General features: G+C 36.2%; 1 protein-coding gene across 2 annotated transcripts in view; it reads left to right on the plus strand.

Moving 5' to 3' along the window:
* The window catches only part of LOC119772188 (SLIT-ROBO Rho GTPase-activating protein 3-like), a 57,658-nt gene that overhangs the window by 23,480 nt on the left and 13,335 nt on the right, over positions 1-20,843 (plus strand). The window contains exons 5-12 of one of the 2 annotated variants that reach the window (XM_038268518.1): positions 9,638-9,829; positions 10,138-10,266; positions 10,379-10,600; positions 11,162-11,263; positions 14,414-14,611; positions 14,705-14,789; positions 16,104-16,131; positions 18,756-18,858. In XM_038268518.1, coding sequence (XP_038124446.1) covers positions 9,638-9,829; positions 10,138-10,266; positions 10,379-10,600; positions 11,162-11,263; positions 14,414-14,611; positions 14,705-14,789; positions 16,104-16,131; positions 18,756-18,858 — 1,059 coding nt within the window. The remainder of the gene's footprint in view (positions 1-9,637; positions 9,830-10,137; positions 10,267-10,378; positions 10,601-11,161; positions 11,264-14,413; positions 14,612-14,704; positions 14,790-16,103; positions 16,132-18,755; positions 18,859-20,843) is intronic. The other variant, XM_038268519.1, reaches the window with a different exon arrangement.

Consider the following 20,843-nt stretch of genomic DNA (forward strand, 5'->3'; position numbering starts at 1 on the left):
CGCTGTATGCTGCAGATAGGCCTTATCAACAGAGCAGGCTTTTATCTCCATCTCTTCCTTCTGCTGAGGTTGTGAAAGAAGAGGAAAGTTTGTTTTTGTCGTTGATTCCTGTAACAGCTTTGTTTTTCTTTTTTCTTTTTTGCTTTAAACTGTTTTTCACCCTAAGCAGTAAATTGCACCAGAAATCACAGTAACCACTTTTTACTGTTAGGTATATTTTTTGACAAATTATTTTGTAAAACTGGTTAAAATTGTATATGATGTAACCAGTGTTGTTTTTGACAGCCATCTTAGATTTTGTCCTATTCTTAATCTTCAGGAGGAAAACTATTATTAGATTTAGTGACATTTTAGTCATTACAATATGTGATAGTTTTAGTCTGTTTAAGTCGACTACAACCTAAAAAGTGTAGTTTTAGTCAGTTTTATGTTGAAAAAAAAGTTCACCTTTACAATGTGGAAATAACAACCAGATTCCTTACCAGATTGACAGCTCTAGACTAGATACTACAATAGCTGGGTATAAAATGCTGCCATTCATTTCATCATTGCTGTTGGCAGAAAACTTTGATTTATAGAATATAAATAAACTTTTTTATGAATTAGTGCCCTACTTTAAAAAAAAAAGTGTCTTACAAAAGTTGTGAAAATAACAGATCTAATTCAACACATCATATTGGGTGTTATAGCAGACAGACAAGGTAACATAATGTACAATAAAGGTATTGTTTTAGACATACAAGGAATCCATCCCAAAGCAAACACCTTCTGATCTACTATGAATTATGCATTACACACAGATCAATAAAAATCGTCATTGCTCCAAAAAAGCCAAAAAAAAAAAAAAAAAAAAAATCATTCTTCTTTCTACTTTGACAATATTGGCTTTATTTCTGAGAATTTGAACCTTAGTTACCGCTGCTCAGGGCTCAAAGTAGATTTAAATTCACAGGGTTTTGATATAAAAAAAAATTCAAAGAGAACCTACATATTTGCCTCATACTGCCATGGCAATCCAGACCTACCGGTAAATTGAATGAATATGTTAACTTAAATGTTGAAATATTCAAAGGAAACATAGAAAATGTTTTAATGACAATACAAGGAAATGTTTTTATGACAATACAAGGAATTATTTACATCATATTTAAATAAAAAGAAACAAGATCAGAGAGGAAAATGGCTCTTTATCCAAAAATAAACAGTATGAAATTAAATATTTTATTTGGATATAATTTAGGGATTCCTTAAAGAATGTTTAGTATCATTTGTTGTGAGCTGGAAGAAATAACAAAGTGATAGTAAAGAGATTTATTACGCTTGGCAGAAGATGATCAGCCGCATAGTTTATTAAGTAGCGATGGACGAGCCATACTGGGGAAAGCGAACCACCAGAGTGGAGCGTGAAGTATAGACTCAGAGCTCTGCGCGCAAAGACGCATGTCTGGATAAGCTCAGATGAAAGATCAGAGTAGTTTTACTACAACTCCTTGTAAAAACTCCTGCCTCTTTAACGTGCATAAATTAACCAATTAGGCAGAAGAATGAAACTCCAGTAGGTTTTTTCTGGTTGCTTTGAACAACTGATTGGGAAGCACTGAACCATCTTGGAACTGGACTCATCCACTTACCATTCTTCTTCTTCTGTTGCTGCTTTTTTTATGACTAGACCAGAAGTGAGACAAGGTAGCATCTGATTTGACTGAAAATTAGACCCTATCAAGTTGTGGCAATTACATCTCATTGAAATGCATGGGGTTGGTCAGTTTGACCAGTTTTTCTGAAACTACGCTTGCATAGCTCTGACTTAGGTAGAACCTTGTGTATTTTGGTTCAACCTATGCAGCAATTTCACAGGAAAGTCATCTGTCAGACAGGAAGAAAGCCACAGTGTCAAAATAAAACATGTCAGCTTTGTGGAAGAATGTTAAGTTAAATCTTAATAGCAAGGTAAACCAGGCAGAAGCAGGTACTTCTGCCGTGTTTAAGTTTGTCTGGAAATGCATAGTGTGTATGAAGAAAATGCATCAGACCCAGACGTAAACAATCAACAAATCATTTTAAAGATATGCGTACTTTCCTATGCCAGGACCAAAATTTGCAACAACGGCTGTGGTTGGTAACGGGTGGTTTTGAGATTAGTACGCACTTCAGATTTGACTTATTTATTGTAAAAGCAGAGGCAAAATAATTACTTAAAATGTCTTGCAACTTAGTCGAGATGAAAAGTAATGTTCATTTAATGTTTGAAGCTCTAAAAAAATTGTCAAAAATAATTTTTCAAAACCACCCATCCAGAAAAAAAGAATTACAAATTTTGATTCTAAATCAACTGAAATATATTCTAACTACCCAAAGAAGAAAAAGAAGAAACTAAATTGGCAGAAATTACAAACTACAAAGAAGTTAGCAGAAAAGGCCACAACAGCAATCTTCTTAGAGTTTGTTTAGAGCAGAATCAACTCTTTAATGTCCACAAACCTTCTTGTTTTTATGCTGGGGGAATCTCTTGGGCAACTCTTCCTTATATGCCCAGTGGTGTGTAGCGTGTCCCTCTGCACAGCCAATGTAACAGGGAAATAAATAAAAAACACATTGAAGCTTTTATGTTTTTATGGAGATTAGCAATGTCCACTTACTGTTTAATCCTAAAAACCCAATATCTGCAATATCCCAAAGAACATAACACTTCCAAGTTGAAGTCATGTTTTAAAATGTGTATTTATTAATATTGGTTAAGTATAATTTAGCCGATTATGCACAGTTTTACAAAAAGCATAGACTGGATGATTTTTGAAAAATATTTGCTTCAATACACTTTTAATTTAATCTTTAAAGGAGCAATATGTGATCATTTATAATTTTAGATAGAATGACGTTAAACACTTTATCTTTCTATTGTTCTCTAGTCTCTTATTCACAAGCCAGGTCATCCATGTGTAGATGTACGTCTATTGTCACAGCTGCCACTCAGAGCTTAGCTCCTCCCTGCTCATTAAAGGTCAGAGCAGCATAGCGTAGCAGCAAAGTGGCAGAGTGTGTCCAGTGAAACGAAACACTCATCTAATGATCATAATATGTGAAAGTAAACTCTCATTGGTAAAAGCATTATAAAGTTAAAAGTTTCTTACTTCACTGGTTAAGTTCTGAAAAGTGAAGCTGTTTTGTTGTGTGTTCATCCTGTGCTAATGTCCCCATCTGAGGTGACGGGTGAGTAGGTTAACGAGGTTACCGCTGGAGTAAAGGTAGAGAAAGAAGTTTATTTTTAGAAATCTTGCTCTACAAACAGAGCTTGACAACACACCTAGCAGTGAATTTTTGTTTATCACACCCTTAATACCCCTTAAACACAGAATATGCAGTTTAAGGCTCCATTAAACATGGCAGACTCTCTGTGAAAAATGTGTAACATGTATATAATATGCCTTTGCCTCTCATAACTAGTATCTTCGGGAACCAGTCGGTCATATCTTTCCAACAACCTATTGTACATCTTTTTTGGACGCTGTCAGGTGCTGAAATTTTCAAACAAAAGCAAGGTTAAACGGCAGCAGTCACTTTTTGAACCCCAAGGCTTTATGCACGGTTAGCTTTATGGAGTGCCCTGAACATAGATGATGATATACAGATTAAATGTCATGACCAAAGCCTGCCACTGGTAGATGGACACCTGCAATGGAAATCAGCACGTTTAATCAGCCAGATTCCGTTATGAGGATAAAGGCAACCTTTACAATGATACCAAAAGGGGGCATGTAGGCCTGATAATTCTGCCGTTACTTTTTATTTATTTTAGCTGTGCATTTGAAGACAGAAATTGCTTGTGAAACCCTCAGGGTTTACAGGTTAAGTCCTTCATAAAGGGTAGGAATTGGATTTATACTGACGGTTTTGTTTCTACTGAAAATAAACTGTGAATTTGATATTGTTGTTAAATTACATATGTAAAGAAAATAAAGCTTTCAAGTGAAATATTAAATAATGAGATTTGACCAAGGGGTAGAAAGGAGGAGAAAACATCTAACTGTATGTTTGTATGCTCCTAATGTATTCTAACCCCTACACTAATGTTTAGGATGAGAAATGAAAAAAGAAGCAATTCAGGCATTTATTGTATCTATTCAAGCATCTTTAGTTACTTAACACGATTGTTTCATGTTGGCAAGGGAGGACATGAAATTATAGCATTAAAGTAACTTACAATTCCTTTAACAGATCCAACAGATGCATGCTTGTTTGAATTGAAACTTTTTGACTGAACTACAAAGAGATTTGCGTAGACAAAGTGAAACCACAGCAGCTGAAACACCAGTTAAAATGATATATACTGATAGTGATAGTTGTTTAAAATGCTCATATTAGGAAAAAGGTTAAAAGAGAATAAAGCAGCACGATATAAACATCAGAGGAAATTTTCTTACATGGTACTGTATACCTCACCAGTAGCATTATTGATTTTTCTCGTTTCATTTTTTAGTCATGCATTATTAAAAGCCTGTCTGCAACACAGACACAGCACAGTGGGTAGCAAAAGTCTTTTCAACTTTTCAGTAGTGAAACTAAAGGCTATACATGCATGTGTAATTCATTTAGACTGTTGTATTAGGAAGACTTTTCAGTGGCTGATTAAGTAAGGAAACCGTTATCCACCAAATATTTGATGCAGTCAGTTGTTAGTTGTTTTTTCTGCAGCACAGACGGTCTCTGTGTCACTTTACATCCTTCTACCCCCTGCTGATCGATCTCATGTCCTCTCCTCGCCCATTTCAGCCAGGGTTGCTAGGTAACCAGAACCTGAGAACTAGTGATGGGGAAGCTGGGGTTGCTTGATCGGACTGTTGAGTCTGATGTTACTACTTGCAGTTAAATGGATGGACAATCATAGCAGTCTCGTTAGTCTTTTGTGTAAAAATATAACAAAGACAAGATGGTGGACAAACATTTAAAATATCAATAATAATACAACACTCATGCGAATGGTGAATATGAGACGACTGCCAATGCTTTTATCGGAGTCAAATGAAAATACACCACATCTGCACCATATACAGTTATTGTTTGTACTCCACCAAGTCATGATCATGTGTCTGTAAATTGAGCAACCTGCAGAGATACTTTATTAAGCAATGATATTATATATTTGCATATCTTAAGTCAGTTTACGCAATGTGGAGCCTTTTTTTTTTTTTTTTTTTTTTTTTGAGGTCAGGCATTAAGTCCAGAGCAGTAAGTTCACCAATGAATTTATTGATTAAATGTTCAAATGAGCTTAATCACAACTAGTATTTTACACAGAAGCTAGTTAATTTCTTACAAATAGAAAAAAAATACACGTTAAACCCTAAATTTTTTCCAAGACAGTGCAATTCATATCTTGCTTGCTTTTTATGTCATAATTACTTTTCTAATTGCTCTGAGATATATTGAAAATGTGCAGTGTTCTCTAACTATAACCTATAAAAATAAATACTTTCATTAGTCTTTCATTACCTAAAACAAATCTACCTTTAACTATATTTCTACATGAAAACTCATGTCAGTGAAAATAAAATCCTACAGGGGAAAAAAATAGATAATTGTAACCTTTTCTAATGTAATATCAAAAATCTAATCTGATTATATCAGTCTACATCTAAAATCTCCAATATTGTCATGCTGTTGGAAACACTGCCTTATCACATTGGTCACTAATATTTGTCAGCTGTTCTCATACTGGTTACATTTGACTATTGTTCTCGGATTTAGCAATATCACTGATCAAGCCTTTTCTAACGTTCTACTGTACAGAATAAGTAATAGAAGTATGTATGACTTGTGCCAACATTGTATCGGGTCAATATTGGTATGCGTCAATTCTCCTAGCTGCAACATATAGGAAGTAAAGAAGTTGTATTGGGACCCCTAAACTAGGTACTATCTAACACACAGTGGGGAGAAAAAAAAGGTCAGATAAAAAGTATTAACTGTTCTTTGTTTTGCATGTTTTTTATGTATGTGTTTCTTAAAATTCATGGGATTTCTTCCTCCAAAGAATAATTTCACTCAATCTTTTTGAGCCAAATTACTATTATATAATCTCAAGAATGGTGTATACCAACTTTTTCTTGTATTGCTTTAGGTTACTCTACACACGCAGGTATCACATCAAAGCTCTTTTAGCTCAGTGGCAAAAAGCAAAAAGTCAGGTAATAATATGAATGGTACAAACACACAAAAAACCCAAAGAACAATGCTTCAACCAGAGAATATAAGCAATGCTATTGCCACATTCTTAAAAAGAAATTGAAGTAAAACATGCCTTTTTTCTTTTTTCCCCCAAATATCCTCTGTGCTGCTGATAATGTCTTTACTGAGGGTTTGTTTGCATCTGACTTGGTCAACTCTCACTGGTAGTCATCCATTTGTGGACCATTTTACAGCTTTTTTAGATTATTTGTTTTTAGAAACTGCAGTATTTTTACTTTGAGTTCTTTCTATTTCCTGTAATTGCAACATTCTATAATTCAGTATTTTAAGATTGCAATACTTTTAGTATTTGTTGTGCAATGTATTTTCTTCGTACTAGTTATTTTTGGTTTGCATTATGCAATGTCATTATATGTGGCATGTTGTGCTGTTTGCATAAGTTTAGCTGTTGGCTGCAGCTATATTTACACCAAGGGAGATTTAGTTCAGATTTAAACATTGTGTCATAAAAAAAAGTTTTTATCAGTTCATAGTCTTGAAAACATAATTTAACACTTTTGGAGTTACTGAGTTACCAGCCTGCTAATATGTCTTCATTTACAGAGGAGAAATGAAAGGAAAAAATCTGTTAGGAAATCACTTGAAGCATGTGGTTATCAAACTGGGCGCTTGTTAAGTCAGCCAAAACAACTAGCAGGAGGAACATCATAGCGGAAAAAAGAGGAGAGACGCAAATCATTGTAATTCCATATGTGTCAGGAATTTGTGAGAAACTCCGAAAGATTTTCACCAAACAAATCATACCAGTGAATTTCAACATACCTAACACCATACTCAGACAAAAACTGGTTCATCTTACAGACAGAACACCCAAACCTAAGTCAAGCAGTATTGTGTATGTGATCCAATGCAGTGAGGACTGTATGTACAGGTTCCTATATTGGAGAAACCAAACAAAAATTCATAAACAGATGTCACAGCATAGGAGAGCCAGCTGCCCTGGGCAAGATTCAACTGTACACTTGTACCTCAAAGGACACATTTTTGAAGACTAAAATGTTTGGATTTTGAACAGGGAGGACAGATGGTTTGAAAGAGGCATCAAGGAATCTATCGTTATGTAAAGAGAGAAGCTATCACTGAACAGAGGGAGAGGATTGTGGCTTTAGCTTCCAAGCATTTAGAATTCAGTCATGGAACTCATTCCCAAGAGGTTACATAAGCACTCCCATTATGATTCCAAAGACCAATCACAGAGTTCATGCTCAACAAAAGGCTTCAACAATCCAGAGAACAAAGGGTATTTGATTAGCATCAGACTTGAAATGTGTGCAGGAGGTTGGTACTTCATGCATCTTAACCCATTTAGGCCTAAAACGCCTGGAAAAAACACCTTAAAAACCTATGGCCGATTTTAAAAAATACCCCTAAAACCTGAAGTTTTTCTGTAAATTCAGCAACTGTGTCAACGCCTAAATTATTGATATCTCAGCTTCTGTAGCAGATAGAACTCAAAATATATTTTATCTTTGAAATTCTTCCAAAAAAAAAATGTGAAAAGCAGTAATCAAAAAAAAAAAAAATTCAACCTTTTATTTTTTCCATATGTGATCATGTCTTCATTGAGAATGTGCAATATAAAACGTTTTCAAAATAAAGAACAAACATTACATAAATAACTATCTGATGATTACTTATTAACAGTATTATTATGCATAATAATGCATATGTCTGTGTTATAAATTGCATACAACCTACCTCCAGATGGCCACAAATCTGTCCCGGGACATATTTTGGGGGAACTGCGTCCTGAAGAGAGGTTTACATACACAGCCCAATAAATGTCTTCATCTCCGTCACAGTCACGGGTGACCACTTTGCCATCTTTGCTCTTGTTGGAGTTTGGTTTGTTTGGTCACTGTACCTATTCGTCTCGGTAACAAGATGCATCCAAAGTTCTTCATTAAAAATATGCTCAAATGCCTGCAGCGGTGTGGCGTCTGCAGGCAAATCAACTTTCACTCCAGGTGTGCGGTTGAAAACACTCCGTGCATTGCGGTGGTAGTTCGATTGGTTCAGCGCGTTCAAAGTCATCATTTTCATCTATACCGTCATCAAAGCCGACACACTCCTCAAAATCACTGCCTTCCGACAACTCTTCTCTGTCAAACTCCTCCATGTTTGCTTGAAAAAAACTTCTTTCTTCTTGCTTGACTTATATGCTCTCCCGGCGTCAATGGTAGAATGACGCAACAGCACCCCCGGCTTGAATGGTAGAAATGCGGTAATGCTTTCCCGGCCTAAATGGGTTAAACACATCAGCCCGTCAACTACTGTAAAGGTTGCCCTTTGAGCCCACAGAAGACTCCTGGATGGGTGTCAAAATGTCTTAAAAAAAACTGAGTGAAAGTTCAGTTGCCTTCCAATTTAAGCCTGTTTGTGTTGCCATGACACAGATGTCTGAGAATTTACACAGGCATGCAAACCTCCTAAAGTTCCATGCCATTGCACACATGAAATGTAAAAAATGTGCACGTCATCAAGTAAAGAATATATAGCCCGCTTGGTCTGGTGGTGTTGTTTTGCTTGTCAGCTGGGGCTTAAACATGTCTATATTTAGATTTCTAATAAATGTCTCATAATGTGCTGAATCACCGTTCAGTTTTAGACCAGATGTATACCATATCCCAGCCTAGAACGATGGTCCATTTAGACAAAGTATGGAATAATACCCTCCAGGTAGCGGTTCTACAGCTGCAGGTCTCTTAAAGGTGCTTCTAAGACATTTTATGTGACGCTAATAGACAAGGCTACTATGAGAGCTGTAACTTAATTTCTCTAGAAGTTATCATGCAGACGAACCTGTTACTGCTATAATAAAAATCTAGATAGGTAATTGGAGGTAGACATTTTAGATAACTGTATGTTCGACAGTGTATAAATATAATTTTACAATTTTTGTACCACTGTTATTAAAACCTAAGATGAAATCTTACATTCCAAAATTTTATTTGGAATGTAAGATTTCGCTTTTGTAATTGTTCACAAAAGTAATCCTTAAAATATTCGTAATTCTTTTTTAAATTTTTATTACCATCAGCAATATTTTTACTTAGTTTCATCAAAGTCCAGAGCAATTTTAACTGTTTTTGTATCTAGGAATAAAATCAATGTGCTGATTATTAAGACTATATTCAAGCATTTTCTGTGGTTCCAATATTTTATTTTATTTTTTCCTGCAGCCACTTTAGAAAACCATATAAAAGACCACTTCCAAAAACTTAGAAAGCAATTTAGACTTAAGATTTAGGATCAAATTCTGTTAATTTTTAATTGGATGAAAAATGATTAGATGTTTAGAAAGCTAGTTACTAACTGTACTCGCTTTCAGAATCCTATATTTAGAAATTCACTGTTGGTCTTACTGTTTATTTTTGTCCCTTTTTTTTAGGTGATGAAGACGTACCACATGTACCACGGTGAGAGTCTGAGTGCTGAAAGCAAGCTGAAGGAGGCAGAAAAACAGGAAGAGAAGCACATCGGCAAAGTTAATGACATCAGCGTGGGCCTGTTGCGTCACGGACATGATGAACGTCCCCAGCGAAGAAGTTCAGTCAGGAAGATGGAGAAACTGAAGGAGAAGGTCAGTTTTTGTTGACATACACTCATGAGATACAGAGGCTTGTGATGTAGATAAGATGAAGAAAAGATTATGCAAACCTATTCTATGAATGCATGTGGACTATAATCCATGCATTTCAGTTTTGCATTTATGTTAAAATATTACACTGCCAGAAAAAAACCCTGTCTTTGTATTGCACCATGCACTTAACACATATATTGATGCATTACTGAGATACAATCAATGTAATTTGGTAAGGCTTTCTTTGAGCACATTAGGATGACACAACATCCTGTTGATGGGACTTTTCCTTCCTCTTCCTTCCCCAGAGGCAAGCAAAGTACTTTGAAAATAAGCTAAAATGCACAAAGGCCCGGAATGACTATCTACTCAATCTGGTGGCTACCAACGCCCTGGTGGCCAAATATTACATCCATGATGTGTCGGACATGATAGATGTAAGTGGAAACCAGTTCGATTAAGGAAACGCTTGCATTTTATTTTGGTACATTATTCAGGCCTTTAATGTGATATTAAATGATTAAACCATCTAATTTCTTTCTTGGTCAGTGCTGTGACTTAGGCTACCATGCAAGCTTGGCACGTACCATGAGGACCTATCTGTCTGCTGAATATAGTTTGGAAACCTCTCGCCATGAAGGTTTGGACTTACTGGAAGGAGCTGTAGATGCCATGGATATTAGAGGGGACAAGCTAAGATTTATGGACACACACAGTCAGATCTTCTGTCCTCCTGCACGCTTTGATTATCAACCACATATGGGGGATGAGGTGAGTCTGGTGTCGGTTGTTTCACCCTCTGCCACTTTTTGCATTCTCATTTTTTGGTCTTCTGTCCACTTATAGTCTGCTGTTATTTCTTATAATTAATAATTTAAAGTTGATTCTAACTTTTTGGAAGCAACTGTATTAGGTTTCTTAATTAACCTTTAATGACGAAAAGAATGCTGCTAAGGGTTGTTATCTCTTATTCTGGTGTGCATAAAGGCTAAGGAGCCCAAAATTATTGAAGGACAATGCATACAAAGTTTCACTATATAATGTGTGAGAAAATGACTTGAAACATGATCTTTAAACTTTTCTTTTTCCATTTATCACAATAATTGAATTTATCTCTTGACTGAAGAGAAAAGTTTAAACCCTATGATTTAACAACATGGCTTTAAAAGGGTCTGAGATAAAAGTAGCAGGAGAAAAATACTAAAGTGTGGCTAGGAGTTGCTGAAGAGCTGCATTGGCCTGGAGGTGGTGATGCATCAGAGATGGATGTTCCTGGCTTTATTTAGCCCTTCCTCTTAGTTAAATAAAAGATTATCTTTTTTTCTCTCCTAGGTGTGTCAGGTTAGTGCACAGCAGCCTGTCCAGACAGAGCTCTTAATGCGCTACCACCAGCTGCAGTCCCGCCTCGCCACGCTGAAGATAGAAAATGAAGAGGTGAGAGTTTCTCTACACCAGAATCTCAACTGTAGATTGCATCAGTGGAGTGTCTTGCTCACAGTCATATTAATGTTTATATCTATGGCGTATTGCCACAAAATTAAACACATTTTAGTCATTATTTTATGAGACGGCGAAAGTATTCTGCTCAAATGTAGCCTTGAGTTTTTAAAGGCTACATGTTTTTAAAGGCCATAGCATTTAACACATTGTGTTATAACTATCTAATTGGTAGTAATTTCCCCCTAGGCAAAGGATGAGTGCATGGTAAAGCTGAAAGGGACCACTCCCGTTAGGATAGCTCTATTGTGCTTGTTTAAAGTAAGCAGGCTGATAACCCAGAAGAATCCATTTATTCTGGATGTTTTTTTTTTCTTTGTTTTAACCCATATATAATTTATTGTTTTATATTTTTGCAGTAGCGGTTGTTTGAATCTTTGTCTAAGATTTTTATCATTAAAAAGCTTGAAAGTTATTATCCTTTACTCAGTTAAAATGGTAGATTATTGTATAAAGAATGGCAAGACTTTTTCAGAAATTCACCTTTTACATTTATTGCTTCACATGTTCTTTCAAAAGGCTTAATATCTATTATAGAAATCTTTTAATGCAACTAAGTCTTATGTTGAGAGAACTGGTACATTTCTTTTACCAATTAATTTTTTTACATCCTTGCCAATCCTTCCCTAATAACTGGGGCCACAATCCTTTTGATCACTGTTCTGACTGTGGGTATGGGCAAGTTTAGGCAGGTTAATATTTCTGAGCAACCATTTCCTAAATTACATGAACAACATGTTCTGGGTTGTTTTGGTGATTTATAGGAAAAGAAAAAAAATGTTATATAACAAGAAAAACATTTCTGCTAAATAATTGCACCGAGATTGAATAATAAAATAGCAAAGGCTTGTTTTAAAATAGTTTTGTTATAATAATTAAGCTAGTGCTGCAACTTTATAATATTTTACTGATTAAATAATGTGTCAATAATTTTTTTGTCTAATTATCATAAAGCAAAAGGTGCCTTAAAGAAAATCTAATACATCATAAATACAGCATATTCATGGACGAAATAAAATTTGATCTCAAATGCAAAATGTTTATATATATTTTTTAACAATTTTGGTGTAATTACTGCTCTGAGTGGGGTGGCTAATTTAGTTAATGGCATTTATTAGACTCTGTACTCTCCAGTTAATGAATATTGGATTACTAAATTATATAGTAATAACTGATTAATCATGATTAACTGTTTCAGCACTAATTGAAATGGCATGGGACTATTTTAGTTATGCAATATTTAAAAGAAAAATTTGTAGAAGGTATTCGGCAAAAACAATCGGGTTCATAATAATGAAGTACAATTGTTAAACCCCATTATTGAGTAAAATGTAACATTGTTATCCAGATCCCCACTATTTGTTCAGATTTTGTATAATTAATCCTTGAGGACTTGCCACAGTTGAAATATGGTCACAGGCACATGTTAAAGATGAGCTCATTATACCTCCAGTAGACAGTTAAGGAAAGCTCTGTGTTTACACCTTGAAGCTTTCTCTCCCAGGATCTTTTCCTGAGAAGAGATCGCTCCGGACATTTTTTTCATTACTTCACAATGGTATATGAATTAAATAACCATGAGACAGGACAACAGATTTTTTAAACAGAAATTGTAATCTTACTCAGACCAGAGAAGTTGCTTAGAGTTGCAGGTGGCGGCACTTACCAGCTGGGCTCACTTTTCCCTGAGCTTGACCAATTTGCTTTCACCCACACTTGATTATAGGAAATGTTGGGCTGTGGAGCATATTCTGGATCTTCATTCTTGAAATCAGACAATAGGAGAGCTTATTGTATATAATAGAGTTTTAGGAGAATTCGTGAATTGGGGAAGCGTTTGTCAAAACACAATGATTTAATCGGTATACAAATGTGGTCCTTGAAAGATTCTGCCCCTGAATTACGCTACACTCATGGTTAAACAGACAGTGTAAATGGATAGAAAGCCAATTGGATTAGTTCCAATCTAGTTGCACTGACTTAATTTAACATGCAGTGACTATTTAAAAAAACAAACAAACAAAAATATTGAAACGTTTTATTAGAAGAAACCTGAAACCAGAAACTGAATTCCTTGAACAGCATTCTGTCTCAACCTAAAACATGTTTAACAAGACTGAGCGCACTAAAAAATAGCCTGAAGCACTGCTCCAGGATTATTTTCTATGCTAGAGAAAATTGTAAAGAGCTAATGAAAACAGTAGGGCAAGGCAAGTTTATCTCTAAAGCACACCTTAGCACCAAGACAATTCAAAGTGCTGTACATGGAAAAAGACATGCATAGAAAGTTGCATTGTATAGAAGTGATCAAATAAAATGAATAACTCAAGAGAATAAAATTTAATAATCACAATGTGTTGATTATTACATATGAACATAAGATTATTAATAAAATGAAAGAATGTTGGACTACAGACTAATACCAATAATGTTCATATAACACAGCCAAAGGTCACTCCAACCAAACAACTTCATTTTATCAAGTTAGGGTTTCAGCACTTTTACAGTTCGGGTAGTTTTTTCCTTCATTTCACCCAGATTTCGACCCTAATTGGTGGTTTCCAGCTAAATCAACTGAAGCTGCGTGCCAACCATTATGTGTTCTTCCTTTGGTCCAAATATGATTCCTTAAGTAGCTATTTTAGTGGTTTTATCTCTCAGAGAAACAAAGCTAAAAAGAAAAAGTTCTAAGTTTCAATATGTAAAGTTGTAAAGATTAAACACAGAAATACAGAGATGTCACTGTAACTCAGCCAGACTGTTTCAAAGGTCACTGTGCTGTGTAAATGAATCACAAATCTGTTATGCCTTATTTCTACCTGTATACCTTATATGAAGGAACCATCAGTGGGGGGTCAAGCAAAGTGATGCACTTCACTCAGCTTTGTACAATGTTCAAGTTAAAGGATATAATGTGGCTTAGTTCAGACTAAAATCTGATTGTTGCATTTGAAATATGCTCATTAGTTTTAGGTATTCCTTTACTATCCTCTCCATGCAAATCACTTGGTTTGACACATAAACTGTGTATAAAAGAATAAGTGGTTAATAATGATATTATGGGCTGCTTGGATGTCTTTTTTTCAGGTGAAGAAGACCCTTGATGCTACTATGCAAACCCTTCAAGATATGCTAACTGTGGAAGATTTTGATGTATCAGACGCCTTCCAGCACAGCCAATCTACAGAGTCTGTAAAATCGGCTTCCTCTGACTCCTACATGAGCAAGGCAAGCATTGCTAAAAGGCGAGCCAATCAGCACGAGACAGAGGGCTTCTATTTTACTGTAAGTAAGCAGAAGAAGCTTGAAATACACATTTATGATGGTAATTTAAAAATCCTAAAAACATATTCTTTTTTTTCCACTTTTGATCTTCAGAAATACAAAGAGTACTTGAACGGGAGCAATCTTATTGTCAAACTGCAAGCTAAGCATGACCTTTTAAAGCAGACACTTGGAGAAGGTGAGAAATGTAAAAAAAACTTTTTTAAATGTGACATTTTTAGAGAAAAGAGAGGCCAATGACATTAACATGTCATTCTGTAAAAGTAAAGAAATTACACCCACGCATATCCGTGGAATAAAAAGATTTGCTGTGTTCTAAAATCCACTGGCCTGCACCCTGGTTACACATCAAATGTGTTTAAAATGGTTACGGTTTATTGTTAAAAATAACAATGACTAAGCCAAATTATGTCCTCAGCACCCTCCTGTTAGATATTTACTTGAAAAGGACAGGTTTAAAGGAAGCCATAAATACCACAAAATGCCCCAGAAAACCATATGATCTTTTTTTACAGAAGAATGTTTCTATAAGACAATAAATTCCAGAAATATGGAGCTGTTTAAGACAATTATTATCTCTGTAAAACATGCAAAAAAAATTCAATTTATCTTGCATTATAACAAAATGACCACAAGTGACAAAAAGAAGCTAACCCAGGTTTCTGCCCTTCTTTCTTTTTTGGAGCAGAAAGTCATTATGCAGCCTTGTTTACAGCTGGGCTGCATTCTTTTTGCTACATTGCCCTACCTTTGGGGACCTTAGGCGAGTTAATGGCTAAATATGTTTCCCTGTCAAAACCAGGACAGTAACTGTTTAACTGGTGTCAAGAATGTATTCTTTGGGCAAAACTTTAAAAAAGTAAAATAACTAAATGACAGTAAGGTAAAACAGTACTTGTTGTTAATTTAGTTACATAGGTTTGGCACTGAGGTAGTTTGTGCTTGAAGACAAAAATATTTCAAAATAATATTTTAGAATTTCGGTTGACTGTTAACATGATTTGGAAATAAAATAGATGTGTGTGAGAAATATTGATTGAAATAATGGTGCTTATTAGCATCAATTCATACAAAAGTATATATTTTCTAGATTCTAGTTTTTTGTAAATGGTTTTCTTAAGTCCTTTAAGCCAGTGTGCTACGGATTCATGAAATCACAGAGCTATGTAAATCGGCTCCCTCAGCCTCCCTCTCTGGTTGCCCCTGGTTACATTTCCCACTTTGCGGATGTAGAGAGTAGACAGGCCGTCCCCTTCTGGGGACGACCGCTGAATGACCGCTGTCTGGCAGCAAGTCAAATGCAGCTATGGCACTCACCCCATTCAGTTTGGCTGAATAGATGCCCCCTTTTTTTCCGAATAACTCCCCCTTTCCGTCTCCATCTGCCAGCCTTGTATAATCAGACTGCACTCAACCATACAGCTAACTGCTGTGACTGTGAACTAGCTGATTCTAATTTGGCCTATTTTTCTCTGCTTCTTTTGCTTTCTAGGGGAGAGGGCTGAATATGGAACAACAAGGTAAGATGTTCAGTGACAAAAAGGTGAATAAAGAAGGCGCTGATGTGTTAAATTCTTCCTGTGTCTTTAGCAGTGGCTGAAATAAGACACAGTGTGGGAATACAAGTTTTCCTCACATTTTTAATTATTGCTAAAACATGTATTTGTTTTATTTGTAAAATAAAACTCCTCTTGGACAAAAAAAGGAAAACTTTTACAGTAATAAGTTTTGATTGGGGAAAAAAAGAAAAAATGTGTAATTGCCTGGGAATTGTCTAATTGAATCAATATGGTTTTAGTTTTAATCTGATACATTTTAAACAACACACTTAATGCTCTATCATTTTATGAGCTAGTACTTGTATCATTATACAGTGCTTTGTACATAAGTATTCACACCCTTCAAACTAGCCCATGTTTTCTCATGTTGATTCAAAAAGTATTCAGTTTGTTTCTGTGTATTCTTACTTGATAGACCAACATAAATTAGTACAAAATGATTTGTGGTTTTTCACATTTCTTTCTAAACCAGAAAGTTTTGTATGCATTTATATTTAGCCACATTCCCTTGAATACCCCTAATCAGAATGCATGATGACCAACTGCTTTTAGAAATAACCTTATCATAAGTACAGTGTAATTGCATACAATTTTATCTCAGCAAAAATACATACATACAGTGAAAGTCACGGAGGTTTATGAAAGAACATCACTAAGCAACAGCAGGAGGACCAAGAAGGTATGAGATGGGTCAGGGATGTTATTGTTGAGAGGCAGGGCCTTCATCCAACCTGATGCTGAACTAGAGATAACCAGAAAAGCAGCAAAGAAATCCATGACAACTCTGAAGGAGCTGTAGAGATCTGCAGCTCGGAGAATCTGGGGGGAAAAAAAGAACAGCTGTTAGTTGCTAGAATGTCATTTGTTAAAGAAAGCTAATGCTGACAAAAGCCATAAGATGTCCCTTTCGGGGTTTGCTGCAAGCCATGGAGGACACAGGAACCCTGTAGAAGTAGGTGCCTTGGTCAGAGGAACCTGAAAGCTGAGCTTAACTGAACAGGTGTAAAAATGTTTGGATTGGCTGGATGTTTATTGCAGTTCCCCTTTCTTGTTTTCTCCAATCATATGGGAATTGTTTAGATCAAAGCACGTTTAAGTTTTATTGTTTAAAGTTAAATTGATAACATATCATACATATTTCACTGCACAGTAATTCACTAATATGGTCTATCATACAGGTCCTCCCATAATACATTGAATTACATTGTAAAGATGTCTGAAAGTTGTGGTTCTCTTAACACTTCTAATAGGCACTGCAAATCCCTCTAAATATTATATCTATAATATTCAATGTACAAGTGAAGATGAAAATGTAGGGGTTTTGAGTCTTTTTGTTGAATGTATGTTAAATGTTAAGATTGAAAGATAAATGAAGGGACTATCATGAGTATGAGCTGCATTTTTAGGCCACTGTAAACATCCTGTTAGTTTTTCTTTTGTACACCAAATAGACACAAAAAGCGAAAGAAAACCTCAAGCAGCAAGTAAACCCTCAAGCTGTCATGTTTTTTTGCTGCTGTTCCAGAAAGTACAAAAAAAAGAACATTGCAGCTTTCATAAGGTGGCCACTCTTTCTAAAGATAAAAGCTTGAAGTACTCATTACTGACATGAAACTAGATGTTAATCTTAACTCTGAGTACTTTGAAGTGTCTTTGTCTTTGGAACGGAATGACTAAGTTAAGAAAACACATTTACATTCCGTCATTTTTAGATGAATCAAAACAAAAGTAGTTATCAAAAAGTAATACTAATGATGCTGTCATTTAATGTAGGTTTACCAACAAGATCTTAAGTTAAAAGGTACTAATGCAGCCGCGTGCTGCGTCCACCATTATGGATCTAAGGAGACTGAAACACCGCCTGGAAACCTAATGTGTCCATTAAAATTCCCCTGGTTTTATGATTGGCCACATTTCTTGTGTCTCCTTCAGAAGCCATCTAAAAAGCTTTTTTTTTTCAAGCTATTTTTATTTTTTTTTCTTTTAAGGAAATTCAGCTTCAGCAAGATGAATAACAAAAAAATTGATAAATGGGGAAATACTCATGCAGTAATGCTTTTAGTTTGCACAGAAACATACAGAGAAAATTAACTGTTTACCAAAAGCAGCACTGCCAAATAATTAGAAAATATCTGTTGTTCTAAAGCACATGACTTACACAGCGAAGTCTATTGTTTAGCTATCTTCAGCATCACAATATTAATGCTTACTTAAATAAGACTTGAATCCTTTAATCAGTATACAGTTTTATTCATATAACTGTTAGTGAGGAAAATCTATAATAATGCAATATTATGTAGTGCTATAGTACTGCAACTGAAACCAATCACTGATTCATTAATAATTAATTAAGTTTCATCTTTATGTAATAATTTGATATGTTATTAAGTTGAAATTTTACTTTGTTTTTCTGTTCAGCATAAGTACTAAAACAGTTGTTTTATTTTTATTATATCGTCTGTTTTTGGTAGATTTATTTCAATGGGGTAGAATCTGTCATGGAATCTTTTTAGAAAAAGAATCACAATTGTAAGTATTTTTTGTAAGAGTTTATTTGAACACTGTAATCCCCATCATCTCCCCAGGCCCCCCACTCTTCCCCCTAAACCCCAGAGAATACGGAAGTGTAGACCTCGTTCCATTTTTAACCGTAAGCTGTTTAACGGCAATATGGAGGCCTTCATTCAGGTATCAGCCCATCTGTGTGCTTTGTTTCTCCATGAACTCTGCTGTTCCACTAGTTGGCCTTTGGTGGTGGAAGGGAGGGAGGAGGGGATATTTTTGCTTGTGACAACTCTCTTATTCATGCCCTGTCTTCTTGCTCCATGCCTTGTCTTCAGTTCTCCAGTTGGACAGGACGGTTAAAGCTGGTAAATTGTGATGTGATGGTAAATTTTAATTCCTAGTCTTATGAGCCTCCAGCTAGCAGAAACTGAATTAATTTGGCTTGATACAGAGTAGTTGGCTTTGCTAATAAATCCATGGCCTCATGTTTTTGGCAGCTGCACCACCAGCCCACAACAATAACATTAAGCTGAAACTGCTGCTTAATCCGCTCTTTGATTAAAGGCACAGTGTTACCACCGATGCAGTATATTGGTTCTTTCTAAGCAAATCCTATAAATTCAAAGTTCAGTCATAATTGAAAAAGCATTTTTAGATACTAATAAATACAACGACAATTTTTATTGGTAAATACATTCGATTGGGTCCTTTTAAAAAGAAAAGAAAAATCAGGATTAACATGTCACAACCTAAATCAAAATTACTGCTCGGTGTCGTTAAGTTTGGAATTTTTTTCAAAAAGGTTCAAAAGGATGACAAACAAACATAAGAGCTTTTTGGAACCCGGACGGATCGAGGTCAAGCCCTAAAGAGTGATCCCCCAACTGGGCCAACTGCCTGCAGAGGGAACCATGATGCACTGATCCTAAGAGGTTCGGGAAGCAGTCAGAGATTTAGGCCACATGATCCATAGATGCTTAAACTGACAGGATGTTTAGGCACAGCCATGGGCCGAAGCAGGTCTGGTTTGGGGACCAGCAGATTTCCTCCCTACTTTTTGTGTTGTTGATGTGATACTTCCGCCTCTCTCCTGCCAAGACCTACAGCACGCTCGGGGATGGTTTGTGGCCAAGTGTGAACCGGTTTGGATGCAAATCAGCTCCTCCAAGTCTGAGGTCATGGTTCTTGACTGGAAAAAAGGTGGTTTGTCCTCTTCAGGTTGGAGGACAGTTCCTGACTCAAGTGGAGATGTAGTGGAGGTGTTAAAGTATTGTCCGGTCCTGTTCAAGAGTGAGGGACAGTGGAGTGGGAGATTGATAGATGGAATGGTGCAGCTGCTGGTAAGATGAGGACGCATGACCTATGGTCATGAAATCTGGGTCATGACCAATAGAACAGGATCCTGGATACAAGCGGCTGGGATGAGGGTGATGAGCTTGATCATCCAGGAGGGACTCAGAGTAGAGCTGCTTCTCATCCACATTGAGAGGAGTCAGCTGAGGTGGCTCGGACATCTTCTCTTGATGCCTCCTGGATGCATCCCTAGGTAGGTATTCCAGACATGTTCCACGGAGAGCATCCCCAGGGAAAAACCAAGGACTTGTTGGAGGGACTATATCTCTCAGCTGGCCTGGGAGAGTCCTGCTAAAGAGGAAGATGATGAGTACGAGAATTTCTAGATTATACAGGGCATTACTAGACTGATTTTATTCAGATGTTAACTTTTTTTATTGCCACAAAAAGACTTGAGTAGGTTTTTTTTTCAAGCTCAAACATAAACTGACCATTTTACCAGTTGAAGCTTTAAAATCCTCTTTGTTTTCCGCTGGGCCTTGTTCGGAATTTGGGTTTCGCAAAGTTGCCAAACAACGTGTGTACACTCACCGGCCACTTTATTAGGTACACCTGTCCAACTGCTCGTTAACACTTAATTTCTAAGCAGCCAATCACATGGCGGCAACTCAGTGCATTTAGGCATGTAGACATGGTCAAGACAATCTCCTGCAGTTCAAACCGAGCATCAGTATGGGGAAGAAAGGTGATTTGAGTGACTTTGAACGTGGCATGATTGTTGGTGCCAGAAGGGCTGGTCTGAGTATTTCAGAAACTGCTGATCTACTGGGATTTTCATGCACAACCATCTCTAGGGTTTACAGAGAATGGTCCGA

Source organism: Cyprinodon tularosa, unplaced genomic scaffold (genome assembly GCF_016077235.1).
Source record: "Cyprinodon tularosa strain WSP-4 unplaced genomic scaffold, ASM1607723v1 ctg700, whole genome shotgun sequence".
NCBI classification, from domain to species: Eukaryota; Metazoa; Chordata; class Actinopteri; order Cyprinodontiformes; family Cyprinodontidae; genus Cyprinodon; species Cyprinodon tularosa.